This window comes from Rousettus aegyptiacus, unplaced genomic scaffold, assembly GCF_014176215.1.
Source record: "Rousettus aegyptiacus isolate mRouAeg1 unplaced genomic scaffold, mRouAeg1.p scaffold_m13_p_2, whole genome shotgun sequence".
Lineage (NCBI taxonomy): Eukaryota > Metazoa > Chordata > Mammalia > Chiroptera > Pteropodidae > Rousettus > Rousettus aegyptiacus.
The window spans coordinates 148,797,861-148,819,816 of record NW_023416295.1 but is presented as its reverse complement, the minus strand read 5'-3'; the positions used below and the strand labels follow the sequence as shown (position 1 = coordinate 148,819,816).

Genomic DNA, 21,956 nt, shown 5'->3' with positions numbered 1-21,956 from the left:
TAATGGCTTAAAACAAAATATGTACTAGTGTCACTAAGGAAAACCTATTCTCAGATTCACCTGTTAGCCCATTCATTTGGAGCCCCGATTAAATGTTAATTTGCGATCATTCCAATTTAATAGAGAAGCACATTCACTTCTCTGTACTAAAGATATTCATAACTAAAACTTCTATTATCAACATTTTATATAATCTATTTCCTCCACTAGATTATGTTCTGAAGAGGGAAATCATCTTATGAACCTTTCTGTTTTTAATATCCCCTAGCATTGGTGTGATCAGCACTCAGTGAGCATTCCTAGAATTGAACCTGGAAGAGTAATGGTTACTCACTAAGTAAACATCTACGTCCTACTGAGATTAATTTTTCTCCAAAAGCCCTGTCCAAGGGTACACATTATCCAGGAAAGTAAAGTGTGAGATTCATTCCTAATTGTAAAATTCAAGAATGTAAACATTATGGTAATCTTCAAGAGCAGAGCACACATGAGCCCCTTGAAGAAATGTAATCAGACATCCCAATTCATAAAAGATTGGTTTAACTTAGGGTAAAATTATAACATTGACTAAATAAACTTACTAATATATTTTTCTCTCTATGGAATCTATCATAGGTGTGTATATATATATATATATATATATATATATGTATATATATATATAAAACAAATAGGTATATATATATATATAAAACAAATAGGTATATATATATATATATATATATAAAACAAATAATTGTATATTTGGGATCAATGTTTTCATATGCCTGTGTAGAGGAGCAATAAATAAATATAAATAAGATGTTAAGCAATATTTTGTCTTGTTTTTCAGAGTGATTGTATACTTAGTTTCTTCCTCTCTGAGCCTGTGCAACAAACAACTGAAGAGTCATCACCCTTGGATCTAGGCAAGTAATTGCATCATTATTACTATAAACAAATATTGAATTTCAATATAATTGTGCAAAAATTATCACGACTATTTTTTTTCCAATTTTCAAATAAAAATCACTTTTTAAGAGTGGGGCTTTAACAGTCTTTTCTAACCATTTCCAACGCTTTTTACCCTCTTAGAATATGTTCTTCAAGTAAAATTAAACTCAGATATGTCTGTCCGATTACAATAACTATGTGCTAATACACTATTAACTCATTTCATTAATTGTACATTGAGATGGAGTTCCTGTTGCATCTTAGGAAGCAACAAAAGATATTAGGTAACAATAATGATCATGAATTATCTAGTGGTAATTATTCCACCTCTCTCATGAAGCTTTCTTTTATTAACAGGATCCAAACTAACCCAGCACAATTATCCACCCTATTCTCTGCCAAATGTGTGCAAATTCTAATTAACTTTTCTTGTTTATTTTATAATGTCAGAGACTCTTTTTGAATGTCTTATCAATTTTAAGTATTCATAATAGAATTTCATTGCCAGTGGCCATCCAATACTGATACTGGTTTTTAGCTCATATAGACTTGCAAACCCATATTTTGCTAGACCTCATCCTTCCTTCCTTAGCAACTCTCCATCTTCATTTTATCCAATCCACCTTCTGATTCTCTACCTTTAAGATTAGGCCTGTGGGCTTATTGCCTCTTGCTTGTATCCAACATCCTAGTTACTCACCCCTGAGGTGTATAGTTCTATACAACCAGATAAGGTTGCATAGTGTAATCTTTTATTAAATTGGATATTTATATTTGTGTCTACCTTCCTTCTCTTAGGCTGAAAGTAACTTTAAATCAAGGCCCCCACTTCCTCACTATACATTGCTCTATACTCACAAATCCTAAATTATTATAGGAGGATCATATCTCTTTCCTCTCACATTTTACTCATTTAACATCACCGAGATACTTCGCTTATATAACCAAACTGTGAACAATATTTAGTAAATAGAGCAATTTCTTGCATTTTATAGCACATATCTAAAAAAGAATGATGCCTATAATCAAAAATATATCTTATTTATTATCATAATTCACAAATATCTAATTATCTTTTTAAAAATACTATTACCTGAGAATTTTTACAATTAATATTTATATATTTGAATTAACCAAATTAAAAAAGATAAAACATAAAGGTGTAGATTCCTAAAGATGTAAGACTTTAAAAAAAGGTACTAGGTTGACCTCTATTCTATCATTAAAGTACTTAAAAAAATAATTTCTTTGTGTTTCAAAAAGTTAAATGGTGAATCATTATCAAATTTTTAATTTGCTTATAGGATTTCCCTGTATGGTGTTTTAAAACATATATGCACACCAAAAATTGGAATTATTATTGCAAAAACTAAAATGGTTGTTCAAGAATTCTTTATTTTCTAGTTTTATTTTTTCTTACTACATTATGCAATACTCATAGTTTACTTTGGCAGTTATGACAGATGAAGTATTTGATTCTCGATATTTTTAAATATAGGTAGGCTGTGTATGAAATACAGCCTATTATATTAGAACACATCTAATCAGAATATGCAAATCATTACAACAACAAAGATTAGCAGAAAGTTGTTTCTTCTTATATTTTTAAAATTACTTCCTTTCATACTTCTGAATTCTTAATACCTTTGTCATGGGATCAGTTGGTTCTAAACTGGAACCACAGTATTTACTTTAAGCACTATTTTTGTCACTTAGTTGAAACTTTGCTCTTATGTTGTTACATTCTTAGAGGATAAAATTATTTAAATGTATTAAAATACTGGTTTACATAGGATGACCTTAAGCAAAAGGCCAGACTTCACCATTTTACTACCCTTGCTAATACATTCAGAGAATGGATTCTGAAGACTTATGTCTAGGCACATGACTTATAAAGATCATATTGATAATAATTGGTAATCCTGGATCTGGGAGATCGTAACATTCCTTTGCCTTTACACACTACATAACATGACATGGTTGGACAATAAAAAAATTTATCTTTATCCGGTGCCCATTCCAATCATCACTCTCTTCTCCTTAACACTTTTTTTTTTTGGCTTCCCATTACCCTTAGGCAGAGTCAGTTACATGGGCCTGTGGCCTGTGCAGTCTCATAGGGCACGGTGCTTAGAATGGTCCTGTACTTGGTTTAACACTCTGCTGTCACTGTCTTGAAATTCTTAATAATTTTTTTTAAATGGACTCTTCATTTTTATTTTGTATTTTCATTTCACTGAGCCTCACAAATTATGTAGCTGGTCCTGTTCTTAGGATAAAGACTAAAATCTTCATGATGGCATCCCAGCAGAATCTGGCACCTACCAATTTCCATTCCCAATCTAATATCAGGCCCTTCCCCAACTTGATTACTGTCCTTTTTCAGTTCCTCAACTTTGACAAGTTCCTCAGTACCTCACAGATACAATTTTCTCTGCCTGGATCATTTGACACCTATTCCACCTTCTCCATCCTTTTTTTTTGCATCTTTCAGATCTCACCTCTTTGCTTTATACTCCTATAATGTTTTTCTTCAGGACACTTATTGCAATGGTGATTATAGCTTGTGTGCTTCTTCATAGACTAGAAATCCACGAAGGCACAATCCAGTTTGTATGCTTTACCATTGTATCCCCAGGGCTTAGTACAGTGTCTGGCCTACTCTAGATGCTCCATACATAATTACTAAACAAATGATCAATAGAAGGAACAACAGTGGAAGACACATGGATATTCTCTACCTACGTAACTTGTTTTTATAAAAAGGGCAAGAGAGAAGAAACCAAAATCCAAGTCATGTTACTCCTTCCACACTCACTATTTCATGTGGAAATGTCCTCATATGAGGGATTCAATGCCTCCCAACCACTAGAATTCTCCTGAAATATCATATGGAAAAAAATAATCTATAAATTATCACATTAAATATTATAGACACTAAACTAACCAGAAAGTTGCTGGATTTTATCATATATATCTTTTAACCCTCTGGTGACATGATCCTCTACATACTCCTTCAAAATTAATATAGCCCCATGCCAAATAATACCTCCACATACACACACAAAATTATCCATCTTCCACCAGAATACAACTTTGACATAGAGAAGACAGATTTTTGTCAAGGTATAGAAACAATAACATAGGTAATGAAGTAGAACATAATCAAAGACGACAGATATCAGGGTTAAGAGAATGAATTAATGAGCATGTTTAGATGCCACAGATAATTACAAATGATTGCAAGCAGAGCTTTCAATCATTATTTCACATCACTACCTCCAATTTGAATGTTAATTTAAAAGTGAACTTGAAGCCAGGCAGTCTCCATGGCAGGGTCTCTCTGGTTAATGTCCTAGATACTTACTCAGGCAGAGCCAAATCAGTTATCTATAAGTTGAAGTATGTTACCCAGGCTTTCAATTTAAATTTTAATCACATGGAAGGAAAAGAAGTGGAGAGCTAGGACTAATGAGAAGTAACTAATTGTATTATGTTGTTTTTGAAACTCTCAGTTGAAAGCTTTAAAATATTATGCATTTTGCTATATTGTATCAATACTCTCATGTTTTTAATTAAAAAGTTATTTTAGACTTTTGCTTGTGGCTCATGTAGGAAGGAAAAGAAAAAAATGAAAGAGGACTTTACCTCATCACTGGGTGTCAAAGGATATCAATGAAATCTAACAAAACGAGCAATAAAAAATCTTAGCATATGTAATATGAATGTTGGAGAAATAATAAGAAAGATAACAACATTAAATATATTTGAGTTGTAGATGAATGTAGAGCTAGAAAGATTTTGCACACTAATTTTATCTTTACTTCTATTAGAAACAAATATTGTTGAAAGAAATAAAAGTCTAAGAATATTAAATAAAAGTAATCACGGACAAAAATAAGATCTTGCCTAAGTATCACAAGTACATAACAATAAAAACAAATTACTTAGTAAAAAATTTTCTCTAAAAACCATAGAAACAAAAATGTTGTGTCTCTTTAATAACATAAAACCATTAGAGCAAAGAGAAAGCGTCTCTATTATGTCAATAAGAATAAATGAGCTTAGCTCATCTATTAAGAAAAAAATTTTCCAGTTGGAATAAAAGTTTAAATCATAACTCTATACTTTATGTAAAAACACACCTAAAACAAAATTATTTTTTAAGAGATTGAAAATTAAAATTAGGCCTATATATATTAGGTAAATGCAAGTACATGGAAACCAGAGATCACAATCTTAATAAATAACAGGTAGAATTTAGTCAAAGGAGCATTGGATTAATAGGAAAGGAACTTTAAACTATGACGAGTATAATTCTCAATAAAGGTATGAGCAGTATTGACTACATATCAAATATATGACAGCAACATACATAAAGCAGAAGTTAGGAAACGTACAAGAAGAAATACATAAAAACCCACTACATTAGTAGTAGGATATTCTAATTCACTTCTCTTGATTTATGAAAGACTGAGTGGTAAAACAAAGTAGATACACAGAAAAACTAAATAGAAAATTTAATAAGGAAAATTGATTCATTTATATCAGACTCTTTTTTCCTGAAAAAGAGAATTTTTCTTCAGTTTACATGCTCATTGAACATTCATAAAAACAGATTATGTATTATTAGGCCGCAAAAAAAATTTCAATAAATTTTTATTCTTATTTTTTTCAACAAATTTTTAAAAATATAAATACTATAGACATATTCTCCACTCATGAGACAATAAAGTGAGAAATTATTGGAAAAATTCAGAAAACTAGAAGATACTTAAGTTGAAAATTTTAAAAAATAATCTTGAACCACTCTAGGGTGAAAAAGACTTACAAACCAAAGTTGCAAAATTTCAAAAAAATAGCAATAATGAAATACACATGTTAGAAAGCATGGGAGAAAGATAAAGCAATGCTCAGAGTAAAATCGAAATATTGGAATAAGAGCCACAAAATAAACCAAAAGAATACAAACAGAAAAAATAGATAAAGATAAAAGTAGAGCTAAATGAGTTAGAACACAGAAAATGGTAGAATAAATAAATCTAGAAGTTAAAAGTAAACAAAAGTAGAAGCCTCTAGCTAATCTAATCAAAAGAATGGAAACAAATGCAAATAAACAAAATATAAAAGGAGAAACAAGAAGTAACCATAAGAAGCAATGAAATTAAAGAAATACAAGAGACTACTTTTTTCAACTTTGCAAAAAAAAAATTTGTCCATCTGAAATAATTTTCTAGGAAAACAATTTACTCACCCCAGAAGAGATCAATTTTGATAGAATAGAAGAAGCTTTGAAAGTCTACCTTTAAAATAGTACCATGTTCAGATGACTTCCAGTGGGATTCTATCAACCCTTTAAAAATCAGATGATTCCACTGTTATTTAAACAATTCTAGAACAGAGAAAAGGAAAATCTTTCATATTACTTTTATCAAGCACATAAAGTATTTATTCCAAATAGCTTCAAGGATTACGAGGATTGCAAAATCACTCAATTAATCAATTGCAGGCTATTCTCACTTCTGAATATCAATGGAATATTCTAAATAAATAGTAGCCAAAATAATCTATCGACACACTAAAGAAATATAACTCACTATTACCAGAAATGCAAGAATGGTTCAACATTGTTTAATACACATAGTACATAATTCATATTATCCTGTTAATAGATTAAAGGAGAAAAGCACATGGTCATCTCTATAGACCCTGAAGAGGCATTTAAAAATTTTCGATAAACTTTCTTGATAAAACACTCAAATAAAAATAAATGGGCAATGCCTTAATATAAGAAAAATGTATCTATCTTGGCTATCCAAAGCTTTCATCAGTCATAATGGAAACAGCAGAAAAGTATTTCCACTGAAGTATAAAATAAGGCATTATGCCTGTGATCTTCATGATTACACTACATTGTGCTGAAAGCACTGGCCAACATGGGGCTCACTCCTTCACCTTCTTCTTGTCTTTGCTAATATTTACCTTCTCAATGAGAAGTACCACAATCATGCCATCTAAAATTGCACCTATCCCTTATTCTGGTAGCCCCTAACACCTTTATCCTGTTCGAGGGTTTTTTTTTTTTTTTTAAATCATTCGTCATATTCAGCGTATTCTAAATTTTACTTATTTGTTATATTTATCTTTTTTTTTTGTATCTCCCCCTGCTACTACACAAATGCCAAGAGGAACTGTTCCAAGGGCCTAAAACAGTGTCTTGTCTATAATAGGCCAATAAATATTTGTGAAATGACTAAATGGAGTTATAAAAAGAAATGAGAAACACAAATTTTGGAAAAGAAAAGACAAAATTAACACTGCCAGTAATATGATCACATACCTAGATAAATAAGAATGAGCTAAATATCTGTCACAAAAGATGAGAATTCAATAAAGGCATCAGTTACCCAATTAATGTATACATATCTATCTATCTATCTAATAACTAGCTAGAATAGATAATAGAAGAATGACTCCATTTACAGTAATAGGTAAAAACAAAAAAACAAACAAAAAAAAACCTAGGAATAAATTTAACAGAAAACATATAAGACCAAATGAAGAAAACTTTAAAATATCATGAGGGATTTAAAAGATGCCTTCAACAAATGGAAAGACATAGTATGCTCTTGCACAGGAAGAGTCAACATCATAAAGGTGTCAAATAGTTCCAATTTCATTTTGAAATATAATTTTAAAAAATATTAACAGATTTATTTTAACTAGATAAGCTAACTATGCAGTTCATAAACAAAGGAAAACCAGGAAAACAGCAAAAGTAAAGAAAAGAGGTGAGACTAAGACCAGATATAAAAATGCATTACAAAGCCTCAGTAATTAAAACAATGTGGTGTCAGTGCATAAATAGATAAATAAATAGAACATAACAAAATGTCCATATATAGAGTCAAATACATTCAGGAATTTAATATATGGCCAAACCAGTAGGGGAAAATTCAATATATATTTTTGGGATAGCACACTTCACACATATGCCAGGATAAATACCAAATGGATGAAAGATTTGAAATGCAAATAGTGAAACCATATTTGTGACAAAGAAAACATGGAAAAAAATCCTTTTAATTGTGGATGAGTTATTAGAGTTATGACTACAAATCCAGAAGCCATAAAAATTCTGCATGATATAAAACACCATAGCAAAATCTTTGAAAATGCAAAGATAAATGATAAAATAGGTGAAATATTTGCAATTTATCACAGACAAAGGGAATTATCTAACATATAATCATCTCTTAGAAATTGGTCAGAAAAACACCAACAATCAAATAAAAAATTGTAAAAAGAACATAAAAAGATAATTCACAAAAAAAGAAAATAGAAGTGGCTCTTAACCAAATGAAAGGATCCTCAACCTCACTCATGAGAAAAATGCAAATTAAAATTGTACTGATACCATTTTTAATTTATCGGATTGGCAAAAATTCAAAAATTTAATTAACAAGCTTGGTTACAAATCAGCAGGCACTCTCATACACTGCTGGTGGTAATGCAAATTGGTACAACCTTCATGGAAGGCAATTTGCAACATTTGTCAAAATTACAAATGCTAATATCCTTTGTCCAGCAATTCTGCTGTTGGAAATTCATCCTGATATTTGTGCACAGGTAAAAAAATGACACACGTACAAGGTTATTCATTTCAACACTGTTTGTATCAGCTGGAAAACACTGGGAACAATGCAAACTGTTAATCAGTGGGGAATTGGCTAAATAAAATATGATACTTCTATATAATAGTATAATATGAAACCATATTTGTTAAAATTATTTGTATTGTTGATAGGAAAACATCTCCAAGATCTCTGTTTAGAATAGTAAATATGCTATTCCTTTTGCAGAAAAAAATGGAAAAATAAAAATACTTATTTATATTTGCTTACATGAGGACACAGGAAGAATATATGGGAAATTAATGAAATAATGGCAGGGGAACTGGGTGGATAGGTATTAGGAATAGGAGATTTTTTACTGCATACTTTTAAAATAAATTTTCATTTTTGAATCATGAACATAATATCATCAGAAAATAGTTAATTTTGCAATGTTTTTTTTTTAATATTAATGGACACAATGCATAATAAGCACTTTACTAGCTGCTGTAGTGCCATGCATCTAAGCATTTCAGAACAATTATTGTTAGGATCAGTAACACTTTAACAGTTCTTGGGTTACTATCAGTGGTTAGATTAAGCATGATTGGATCTCCCAGACAAACCTGGGCAGAAAAATTAAAATATTCTAGCATCTTCTTGTCCATATAAAGCTGTTCTCAAAATTCTCCCTCTCTGGGTTTTCATTTAAACTCTTTAGGTTATTGGCCCCTGTCTGCCCCTTTACAGCTTGATGTTCGAGAACATAAGATTTAAAGGTCATTTATAATGGCTAGAGGGGAGGGAGTTGAGGGCTCGAGAAAGGGGTGAAGGGTTAAAGAAGTACAAATTAGTTGATAGATGGTCACTGGGATGGGGAGCATGGCAAAGGGAATGCAGTCAGCAGTAGTGTAATGGCTAGGTGTAAAGCCAGAGGAGAGAAAGAACAATCAGGGGGATTATTTCATAAACTATATAAATGTCTAACCAATGTACTGTATACTTGACACTAATAATAAAATTAAAAAAAAAAAGATCATTTAACCTTGTACTGTGCATTGTCTGTATGAAATTGGAACAAATGCCTCAGTTTCCTCATATGTAAAAGCAAGGTAACACAAACTTCATAGATTTGCTGTGAGGATTTTGTGAGTTCATGTACATAAAACATTTCACACACAGTAAGAGTTTTAAAAATACTAAGTACCTCTACTATTACTACATAACTACTAGGACTTACTAGTAGCTTGAATTTTCACAGGGGTCTGAGCTCCAGCATGTTTCAATGGATGCTCTGGTTACTAATTTTGCATGACAGATTTAGCGTAGAACATAAGCATAAATTTATGCTAACTTCCTAGCTTTGAATCAAAACTCCTCTGCTTAAACACATTGAGATTCTATCTAATAATATTTTTGTTTTTTAATGAAAATATAATTTTGATTGTGTATCAAAAAGTCATCAGGATTTTATCATGTTCATACCAAAAGTTCAACTACATATTTTTATTATGAAATTTAATTAAGTTAAATTTCAATACTACATTCAGAATTATTTCATAGTATCTCTAACTCACAATGTCTCTCAATCATTTTGATCAAGATATTTTAAAGAAAAAATTTTTATTATATTTATGCAATTACCACTTCAGTTGTAAGAGACTCTCAATACCAATTTTAATTATTTCAATATCAATAATCCATATCAACAATAAAATTAATATTACTTACTTATGTGTAAACTATTTTAATAAATATGTAAAAGGCTTTGGGAAAAGAAATATACCAATTAGGTTTAATTTTCAAATGTTAGAGAGGATTAGAGAGCAAAGATTAACAATCAGAAAACTCATTGTGAACCACAGTGAGCCCACAAGAAAACATTGCCAAATTCCTTGTTATTAATGAATTTCTTCTCTCTTAATTCCTTCAGAGAATATACAACCAGAAATTACCAAGGAAAATATTAGAAAAATTGTAAATTATATTTAATCCTAGGGCTACAAACCAGAAAATTTTAATTAAAAACTAAAGACCTCATATTAAAATGGAATGATATAACTTGAAAGAAAAATTGAGGTTGTTTTCCTTATTACATAAATGTTTAGTGTGATATTATGGAGCAAGTACTAATTTATAACTATCTCTTGGAGATACATATATATATATATATACACACTATATATATACACACACACACACACACACACATATATATATCTCCAAGAAATATATATCTACTATATATATATACACACATAGATAAATATATATCCAAGAGATAGAAATATATATGAGAGATCTGAGGGAGATTGTAATACACTAAGCAGACTGAGACACGTAAGATAATTACTATATAAACAATAAGTGATAAGACTGTGCTAGGGGAGTTCAGAGGGAGATAACCACAGAAACTATTTTGCATTTTAATTAAGCCTTATAGAAAGGTAAAAGTTTAATAGCCAAATATGGTGGAAGAGGTCATTTCAAATAAAAGGGTATAATACAAGCAATGACTAGGAGGAAATGGCAGAGTGTCTTTGTAGAACTGAACAGACTACAATACGGAATAAAAAAGGTGGAGAACAAAATGGATTACATAAGAAGCAACAATACAAGGTGAGAATGCCAGGCTTTTTTTTTTTTTTTTCATAAGCAATGGAAAGCTATGAATAATACTTTGATCAAAAGAGCAATTTTATAAAATTTGCTGTAAGAAGATTATACTTGTAATTCTGTACAAGTAGGAGGCAAAGAGAACGTTCTAGTAGTTCAGTTCAGGCAAAAGGTCTGCATGCATCTGAACTAGGTGCTATGGAACCAAAAAGGAAGAGATGAGTGCAAACATACGGAGAAAGGCTATCAGTAATTGTAAACATTCATGGAGGATTTTACATTGTTAAAACTTTTGAATTTTATCAGTTAATCATCTCAAGTATCCTGAAGTAGGTAACTATTATCTCCATTTTACAGAAGTTGATTAATTTAGTCATGATGACTCAGTCTTAAGTACAGTGCTGGGACCTGAACCTCCAATTCACTGACTTTCCACCTCTATGCTCTCTAATAATTTAAGCTCCTTGTACTGAACATTGAGGAAAAAACTGGAGCCAAAAATGACACTGAGCCTAAGTAATTAGGAAAATAATGGTATTGATCTAAACAAATAATGGAATGTGAGGAGAAAACATTGGTTCAGGAAGATTAGAAACAAATCTCATCTTTTGCCAACCCAGTTTTCTGAAGAGTAACATACTTTCAGTATTATCTGAAGAATGTTTCTTTTACACATTATCTATTTGTCCTGTTTTAGTCTTTAAAAATGTAATTTATCCTGTGATGACCCACTTTCATTTAACCCACTGAAATTCTACTGTTTTATCAGGTGAGAAGTTCCCTGACAACAGACCCAAAGTGCAGTTGGTCATATCATATGAAGATGTGAAGCTGACCATACTAGTGAAACACATGAAAAACATCGTAAGTTTGTCATATCTAATGAGAAACATGTAAACCAACCTGTAAAAATCACTTATCTCCATTAGGCAAATAATGTCAACATGAGTGACAGAAATGGGACCAGCCACCAAGTGTAAGTAAGGAACAACGAACCAAGTATGATGTTCTACCTGAGTATAATCATGATCCTTGGGGTACGGACTATAAAATATTTCACAGGGAAAGTCCTAAATAAAAAATCAGACTTCATACAGAATGAAGTGTCAGGGAAATCTAGCGAAAAAGCTTTTGAGAAAGGAGAACTAGTTAGAATATTAAGAGTGGAAGGAAAAAAAGCTCTGTCCCAAGAATTTACACCTAGCTCATCACGCCGGGCTTGCTGACAGACTCATCTCTGAGTAGTGCCAGAACCTTCTCTGTGAGGCCAAGACCTGTTGGGGTTTCCCCCAGACTACCAGTGTACCTTGAGTTTCTAGCACCATAGCAGTTATATTTCGATGTAATTGTTCGCAGAAATTTATTTTTCATCAAAAGGTTGTAAATTGTTAGAGGACAGGAATTCCATCTTTGCATCCCCAGAACCTAGAACAATAACTGTAGTTAGCTTCTAAAGAAAACTAAAAGCTGCTCTCTCTCTATTACACCCCATTCCTCCCTAAGGATGAGTCAAGACAGAGCCAAGGGCAGCAATTGGGCTATGACATTAAGAGAGAGCTTTCTGTGGCACAGGGTAAGTTATTAATGATCTGAGTCTGGGTGCAATAAGTAGAGAAAGGGTAACTCTAAGCCTCACCAGCTTCTCTAGTCTTCCAGTCAAAATGGGTTCTGCACATGGTGAAACTCCAGAGGAGACTCATAGATGTGGGGAAAGTCAGTAGCGCTCTTTTGGCTTTCTTCTTTATGCAAATAAATCTCTCTGGATGCACTTGGAAGGATTTAAAGAAGCAAACTCTTCTCAACGTGGCATGCCTCCTGAACATACTAGAACTTAATAAATATTTGTTCAGTGAACAAATAGTTGGCATAATTTGCAGGGATACATCCGTTACAAACTTTGTATTAGCCAGATATCCAAGGATGCTTGTTTGTAGATCTGTGGTGTTTGCAACCAGCAATTTTTGAAAAGTTGGGTAAATATTGTTAAATATGTTTTTGTAGAATTTTTACTCATTTAAATAATTATTTTCAATTTCTTTTGGTAAGATTATTGTATTAAATGAAAATAGCAGTTCTCAGGCTGTGAAATGAAGATTCAATTAGATATTATTTATGGCTACATCATGTTCATGGACTTTAAGTATCTGTACATATGTATATGATAAAATCTTTTAAATGATGTTATTCGAGTTTACGGAACTTATATATGTATATGATATTTGATAGTTAACTGAAAATGGTTCTCTTGGAAACTAAATTTTTATTCCGGTAACGTTCTCATTGCTCAAAACATTTTAGGACACGCCTGTTGACACTGCTTTTAGATCCGGCATATAAACTGCACAGAAAACCTGGTGATGTCACTCAACAGTCATGCCTAACATTTGATCAAAAGCAATATTAACCAACTTGGCCACCTATTTTATTCACCAGATCAATCCTCAAATTACTTTTGACAGTTTTCAAAAATGCATTCAACACTCAGATGAAGATGCACTGCCAATAAGGATATTCCAAATGAATGTGATGCAGGCATGCAGGGAGAGGAGTGAGGAAGAGCAAGATTTTAATATTTATATCAAGTTATAAGTAAATGGCATAATGATCAGATGAACCTCACAAAAAGTAAAAAAAAACACTTAGGGCCACCGGAGCCTATACATTGCCATGGCCCTGCAAAAGAAAAGAATAATGAAACAATACTTTCTGGAGTCTGAATTCTTGGTCAGCCTGCTGGTTCATCTCTTCTCCCTAGTCTCTTAATATTGTCATGATATTTATTCCTAGACCACTTCTCTTTTCTATCTTCAGCCTTGGAGCTTTAAATACCACTTACATGTCTTTCTCTTCTGTATTTATAACTCTAGCTTGGAACTCTCCCTAAAATCTAGACTTATATGTACAACTTATTACTCAACAACTCTAATAGAAGTTCAACAGGCATCGCAAACTTAACATACCACCAAACCAAAGTTCTGATTATTGCCCCCCTAAACCTGCTTCTTTTGCAATCTTTCTCATCTCAGTTAATATCACTTTCATTCTACTAGTTGCTCAGGTTAAGATCCCTAGAGTCATTTTTACTGTCATAAGCTACATTCAGTTTTTCAGCAAATTCTGTCAGCACTGCCTCCAAAATAAATTCAGAATCCCACCATATTGTATATCCAGAGCTACCACAATTGGTTCAAGCCACTGTCACCTCTCAACCCAATTAGTGATGTCGCTTCTTGATGTATCTTCCCTGGGGCTGCCCTTATTTCTTTATAATCTATTCTTAACATAGCAGCTAGAATATTCCTTTAAGAATAAAACAGATCCTGTCATTTTTCTCTTGTCATCCTTTTGGGGAAGAAGTCTCATATCACTTACAATGAAAGCCAAAGTACTTAATAATAATGATCTCTGAGACACTGCCAATCTGGCCCCCTTGACCTCTCCAACCTCATCTCCTACTACAGACTCTTTCAATCACTCACTTCATCCTCAGTGACTTCCTTGCTGTTCTTTGAATATGAAAAGCATTTTTGGCCCCAGGATGATTGTACCTCCTACTTAGTTTATCTAGAATGCTATTCCCCAGGCTCATGACTCAAATTCTCCACGGCTCAATCTCACATGCCCTGACAAGGTTTTACTGTCATCTTTTCAGTGAGGTCCTCACTGACTCGCATAGGTAAAACTGCAAAACCACCCCATTTGTTGTCACTTGTATCACTGCTGTAACCCCAGGGGCAAAAACAGGGCTAAGTACATAATAAGTGCTCAATGAATACTTTATTAGATCAAAGAATGTCAGATTACTTCTGATGTGAACAATCTTTCTCACCTTCCAAAAATCATCATGACTAAGTTCTTATGCCTTGCATTTTCATAGCTTCTTTTAAATTACTATTTTATTTCTTTTGCTTATTTAAAGACAGAGGTAACATCAAGTTAAAAAGGACAGAAAAAATCTATTTATAAATTTTCAACACATTTTTCTTGCTCATTTCAAGTTTTAACTAATTGTTTTTTATTTTTTGAGCCTTTAGTATTTTCACATGTCAAGGTAATCAAACTAAAAGGTTTTGTTTGATTTTTTTAATATTAAAATGAATTATTATGCCTACAGTTTTATTTAATATTAAGTTTGATGAATAGAATTGTTTGTCTTATATTAAATCTTTGAAGCTTTGCTCAAAGAATTACTTCCCTCCTGTGAGATCACAAGCTAAAACAAAACTGCTAAAAGGTTTTCTTTTTAAAGGAGCAAAATATAATTATTCTAGCGAACAGAGACTAACAAAGTAATGCAGTTATTTAGAGCCTTGGTCAAGATATTTTTAATAATATTTCAGTTTATTTAACAAAAAAAACCATAAAAATCATTTAGATTTGAAATATTTAAAAAAATCTCTTTAGTACTGTAGCCCACTTAAAATGTTGTCTTCCTTTGATTTGTGCAATGTCTCTATGTGCATTACAATGTCTCTCCTGGTTTCATGGATTTCTCCTAATCTGTGTCATTTCTAGACTGTTTTCTTCTACCTATTCCAGAATACGAGCATTCCAGAAGGTTCTAAAAGTAATTAATAAGGATAATCTCTCTCTTCTGATATTGAATATTTTCACACTACCAGAGTTCTTTATACTATAATAGAAGAATAAGTTATTTCAAATGAGGAACAATTAACATCGGGGAATGCAGTAAACACCTCAAATTGGCTGCTGTTCAATCTTTTCATAAGACCCAAAATGGGAGAAAAAAGTTACTATATGAAATCAAGAGGAGAGAGAGAAGTAAAATCAACCACAACAACAAGAACCTCAGGCTAAATATACACACGTTTAAAATTTTTATTACATTTTATTTGTTATTTAATTTTTTTCTTACAATTTTAAGATTTATGTGTAGCCTAGGGGGTTTTGTTTTTAAAATATAGATTCCTGGATATAACTTCCAGTGATTTCGATTCTGTAAATGTGGGTTGGAATGGCTTCCTCTATGTTTTACACACATCTCTGGTCTCATGAATTCCTCTATTCTTTCATTTCTAGACTTGTTTTCCTCTCTCCTGCTCCCAAATGTGAGCATTTCAGAAAGTTCTCTGATATATCGACCATTCTTTAAGAAACATTTCCCAAGTGGCTATTTACTCCACAAATGACACTCTCCATGCAATTTGAGTTCTGTACTTGGCACCAACTGATTTGTGGTGCCTGTTGGAATAGAACAGAGACAAGATTTAGATTTTATGAAGAGAACAAAAGAGGTTGTGAAAATAAAGCACAAATGAAGGCAACATATAAATTTTGACATATAAAAATTACCATGTTCTGTGTTTCCTTTTAAAATTGACTTAAATTCTCTGACTATCCCAATTCCTTCCAAATTTTATAATCTAAATTCGTCCCATCCTAGATGCACTTCAATCTAAATAAATGTTAAGTTCTTATAAAGGCCAATTTTCTAAACAATTATCCTATCAATTGTATTTGGCATATAGTCTATGAATTAAAAAAAAAAATGGTTCTTCCAGAGGTGACCCATTATGACATTGATCTCCCATTTCAAAGAATAAGATGCAAAGCAGTGGGTAATGAAGAGTACTCAGCCCAGAGATAGATATTTTGTTGTTTTATTGTTGTTTTTACCAGGGAAATATTGATCCTCAAAGATTATCAATTATTTCTTAATGAAACAAACCATAAATTATTCTATAAAGCTATGATAATTGATATGATCCTCATAACTGATCTTTCCATGAGCCAAGATCTTTGATAATATAGTGACTTAGCAGATGTTGGCTTACCCTTAGCCCTTAAATGTGAAGATTTTCCAGGATTCAGGGCTTTAACTCTTTAAACTAATTTCCTATAAATATCTTTCAGCCTTGAAGCTTCAAAGATTATATGAGTCCTCCCTAAATTTATATCTCTACTTTCATAATTATTTGAACTCAATTTACATATTTCCAACTGTCTGATGGATAACTTGCTATCTCTTTAAACTGAACAATTCTAAATTACAGTCCTCTATTTTCCGCTACAGCCAGCTCTCATTCTAAACTACTGATTTCAAAAAAATCATTGTACCACCCTCAAGTAACCCTGATCAAAACTTTTTAATGATTTTTTAAAAATATTTTGACACATTACTTTTATTTTCCTGTTACTTTTATTATTGCCAAAATCCTATTCTATATTCTCTGTTAATTCATCTATGGATTATTTTGATTGGCTGCTATGATATTCCTTTCCTTATTTTCTACTACCTATATTTCATCTTGCATAAAACAGCCTAAAACTCCATCTTTGTCATGAGTAATAAATTTTAATAGAATCTCTATAAATTTCAAACTCCTTAGCCTGTTATTTAAGGTACTATAAAATTTAGCTATAACCCGCTTTTATATCCCCTTCCCCAACACAAAATTTGTATTATATTCTAGAAGGTGTGCTCATTGTTAACTAAACACACATCTTTCTAGCTAACTGTCATACTTCTTCTCATCTTCTATTTACCTTCCACATCCAACTCAACCCTCGGGCTCAAATTAAACTTCTTATCCTATCTGAAGTTCTGGGGTCACTCTTGCTCCTGGTGATCCTTCCCTCCTTTGGTCTCTATTAATACACTTACCGTATATACCATTCATTTGGTTCACTGCCTTATCTCAGATTTTGAAACTTTTATCATCTTAGTTCATTCTATTGTTTCAATTTTTGTTGGGTGGGGTGTTCTATGAATGTCAATTAGGTTGTGTTGGTCGATTATGTTGTTCAAATCTTTTACAATCTTGTTGACTTTCTGTATTCTAGTTGTATGGATTATTAAGAGAGGAGTATTAAAATTTCCAACTGTGATTGTGAATTTGTGTAATACTGCATGAACATTGAAGATTATTATGTCCTCTTGATGAACTGACCCTTTTATCATTATAAAATGAACTTCTCTATTCATGGTAATATTTTTTACTCTTAAATATACTTTGTCAGATATTTATATAATTAATCCAGTTTTTCTTTGATTGTTAGCATTGTATACCTCTTTCATTCTTTTACTTTTACCTTTTTTCCTATTTACATCTAAAGTAAGTTGCATATATGATACAGATAGATAGATGATATATAGACAGAAGATAGATGATAGATTAGCTAGCTATAGATGATAGATAATAGATGATAGATGATAGATAGATAGATAGATAGATAGATAGATAGATAGATAGATAGATAGATAATGACAGAGAGATAGAGAGATATAGATAGACGATAGGTAGGTAGGTAGATAGATAGATAGATGAACAACCGTACTGGAGGTTATAGCTAGCAATCTCTGGCACATAGATATATTGAACCTGTAATCACATATAACTTTGTTAAAGTTTCCCCAAGAACTTTTTTGAAGCCATGTTTTTCATATTCTGTGTTTACAGAGTGAGTTTTGCAGACCTAGAAGAAGAACTTGATATTGTCTGTTATTTAACCTTGTTAGATATAGTTCATCATTCCAGCCCCTCATATCTCAGTCCTGATTATCTAATGCAGCATACTGGACATAACACTCAGGTTATTGACACTTGTTTATCATATTATAAATCTTTATTTAAATCATGATAGCACTGGTTAATAGGACAGGATCAACACAAATATTTGAGGTATATAAAACTCATATTTTACCACTTAATTATTAATTTACAATCAAATATAACAACATTATAAATCTAATCTTCCCATATATTATCTCTTTTTTGTGGCAATTCCTTAATAATCATTAACAAAACATCTGTCTCTTATTTGTAGAATTTTTTCAGCACCAGGGATAGAGGCTAAAGGTTAAGAGATTTGAAATAATTTAAAGTGATTCAGTGTAATTATAAAATTTAAAAAAAAGTTTAATTACCAACTAACTCATAACAACTTTCAGAATTTGCAAATGAGGAAAAACAAGTGAAATTTAAAGCCTTACTTCTTACATGTTATTAAGACCGAGAAATAGAAAAACTTGCCAAACTTCACAAGATACCCAGTAACAAAGTATGGAGCTCTAATTAGAATGCTGAACTTTTAGCAGCAATTCAGTCGGTATATATTGAGTCAGAAAAGAAATTCTATGTATGAGACCGTGACTTCTCTCTAGTTGTTAACTACCTCAATATGATATACATACGTCAGGATGATCATGAAAATGAGTTTGTTATTTTTTTGAAGATAGAAACATTTTTGATCATTTTTCCATGTTCTCCAACAGAGAAATGTGCTAGACACATGGTTCTTTGATTTTTAAATTGATTTTTTGAAAAATTATTGGAATTCATCTATTAATGATAAGAGTTCTAGTCAAGGTTTGAATGGATATGAAATGAAACAGAAAACCATCCTAATTTAATTCATGAAGACCTGAAATCATCCCATTCTATATTAAACAACACACATAGAAAGACTGGAGAGCTCATTCCATCATTTCTTTTACTGAAGCACACAACAAACCATATCACAAGTACTTTTACTGTACATCTGTACTTTTATCGTACAATGTCATTTTGTATAAAGACCCTCTTCACGGCTAACCTGAGTTTTGAAATTGTAATTTGGAAGGCACATAGATGAGGAAAATGTTTTTTTTATTGTGTTGTTTTGTTTCTGGCATAGACATCAGGTTTTTACAGTCCCATCATATTTTAATCATCATTTGATTTCTACCAAAGCCTATATTATCCTATGATTGGAAACATTTAAGTTATAAAAAAAACTTAATGGAAAACTCTCATAAATTATTCATCAAAAAGATAATAACCTATTAAATACAGTTAAGTTTTGAATTAATCTACGGAAGCTTCCAAAGTGTTTGATATTTTTAAACCAAGTATCTTTATCGTATTCCTAATAAAACTTGATCTAGAAGGGCTCTCAATTTGAATCTGACAGTTTCCTTTGCATTCTTTGTAGATTCAGTATAAGGTAGTGGTTAAGAGCATAGAGATCTTATAGAAAAAACCCTTCAATAAAATTAAGACGATAACACTGGTTCAAGGATTAAGGAGAGTGTTTTAAATTAAGTATATACTTATTTTGTGGTAGCTATTATATTACCATGTACGAAAAATATCTTTCTCATACATTTATTTAAAAATACTGAGGGATTGTTGGCCTACTCTACAATGTAAGATGGTTTTATTTACTTTCTAAACAGTTTATGTTGGACTTTGTTCTTATACCAATGTGCTACTATTTACTTTTATTTTTCTCTGTTTTGATAAATTAACCATGTTTTCAAAAATACTTTTACTCACTGACCATAAGAACAACAAAAGTAGCACTGAAAACCATTTGCGATGCTGTGTACAATCGGGGGCAAGAAATGAAGTCAGGAAATTGGTATATGTAATTATTCACACACCTAAAACAATACCATTTGGAAGTCAACACTGTAAACAAAGATTTAATAATACATATATACATTTTATGTTTTATATACTAAAATAATAACGAAGTCAAGAGTCTCCTATATTTCACTCTTCAGTTGTGTGAATGCTAAGAATATCCAAAAGCCTTCATTTCCAACCTTTTAAAAGAGACACTTCTTTTAAAACCTGAAAAAAAAATAACTGATTCTCACATATGTGCGAGACATGTTTATTTCCTTTGTAGGGAAGAGTTTATGCTACTGTGGATCCAGCTCCCTGCCTTTACTCCAAGGTTCCCATTAGGCACTTCTCCAGTCAAGTTCAATGAATCTATTTCTGTTTCTTCCAAGTACTCTACAAAAAGGGGGCATGGAGTGGGGAAAACTTGCATAAAGTTGGGATAGGTTATGGTAATTTAGCACGAAGATATGACTTTAGTTCATACTCCACAATTTAGTAGGCTTCCAAGGAGTTATCAGGTTATCTATGGCTTCTAAAAGGAGAGAGTAATATTTTGTTGGGCTTATTCTCAAGATTTTTAAGGAGTTAAGTAGAAGTCCAGAGTGGTGGGGAAGACTATCACAGAAGAGTAAACGAGGTCTCAGAAAAGGAGGACAGCAATTAGAAATCAAATTCCCAGGTAAAAATGAAGATGGAGACAGGGTTTTATTCTGAAAATGAGTACAAAAATTATGTTACAAATCCAGTCTAACTCCAGTTGGTGGGGAGGGGAGATAAAAGAGAATAAGCATCTAACTGTTTAATATGATCTCAGAGATGAGATAAAGTCAAAGTTTTAGAAGTGGAGCATTGAGATATTAGACATAAGAAGTAGTCCTTAACACAAATACTCCTAATCAGCCACAAAACCCAACGACATGAATAAGAAGTTAGCTCTAACAGAGAAATGCCTTCAAACAGCTACATGTTCAGGGTAAACACCTAGGACAGATCTTGAAAACGGGACTCAAGATACATCCACTTTCGCTGGCAGTGGGTTTTTTACTGCTTGGTATTATAATAAGAAAAGTTGCAACAGATAAGAGAAACTGTCTAAATGAAATCTTAAAACATTCGGAAACCTCTTAGTTTTTATATTGCATTATAAATAATGATTCAACAAATAGCTACAGAATACTTTCAAAGAGCCACTCTGCATACATACCTCATTCGTTCAATCACTTGATAACCAGTTAGTGTCCACTATATACCTAGTACTATGTTAGTTTAGGGACAGGATTTCCATGAAAAAAAAGGAATACCATAGAAAGAAAGAATGGGCATGAAAGGGAAAAAAATAAGGTAAAGGAAAGCCCAATTTCAAATAAGAATTTTTAAATTTTAATTAGAGATTTAGAACCATTGAAAGCTTAGGAATAAGGAACTGAGGGTGGGGTTAGGG

General features: G+C 31.8%; 1 protein-coding gene across 1 annotated transcript in view; it reads left to right on the top strand.

Annotated features, from left to right (window-relative positions):
- The window catches only part of PIK3C2G (phosphatidylinositol-4-phosphate 3-kinase catalytic subunit type 2 gamma), a 270,689-nt gene that overhangs the window by 236,745 nt on the left and 11,988 nt on the right, over window positions 1–21,956 (top strand). The window contains exons 32-33 of the mRNA XM_016124109.2: window positions 833–908; window positions 11,932–12,026. Coding sequence (XP_015979595.2) covers window positions 833–908; window positions 11,932–12,026 — 171 coding nt within the window. The remainder of the gene's footprint in view (window positions 1–832; window positions 909–11,931; window positions 12,027–21,956) is intronic.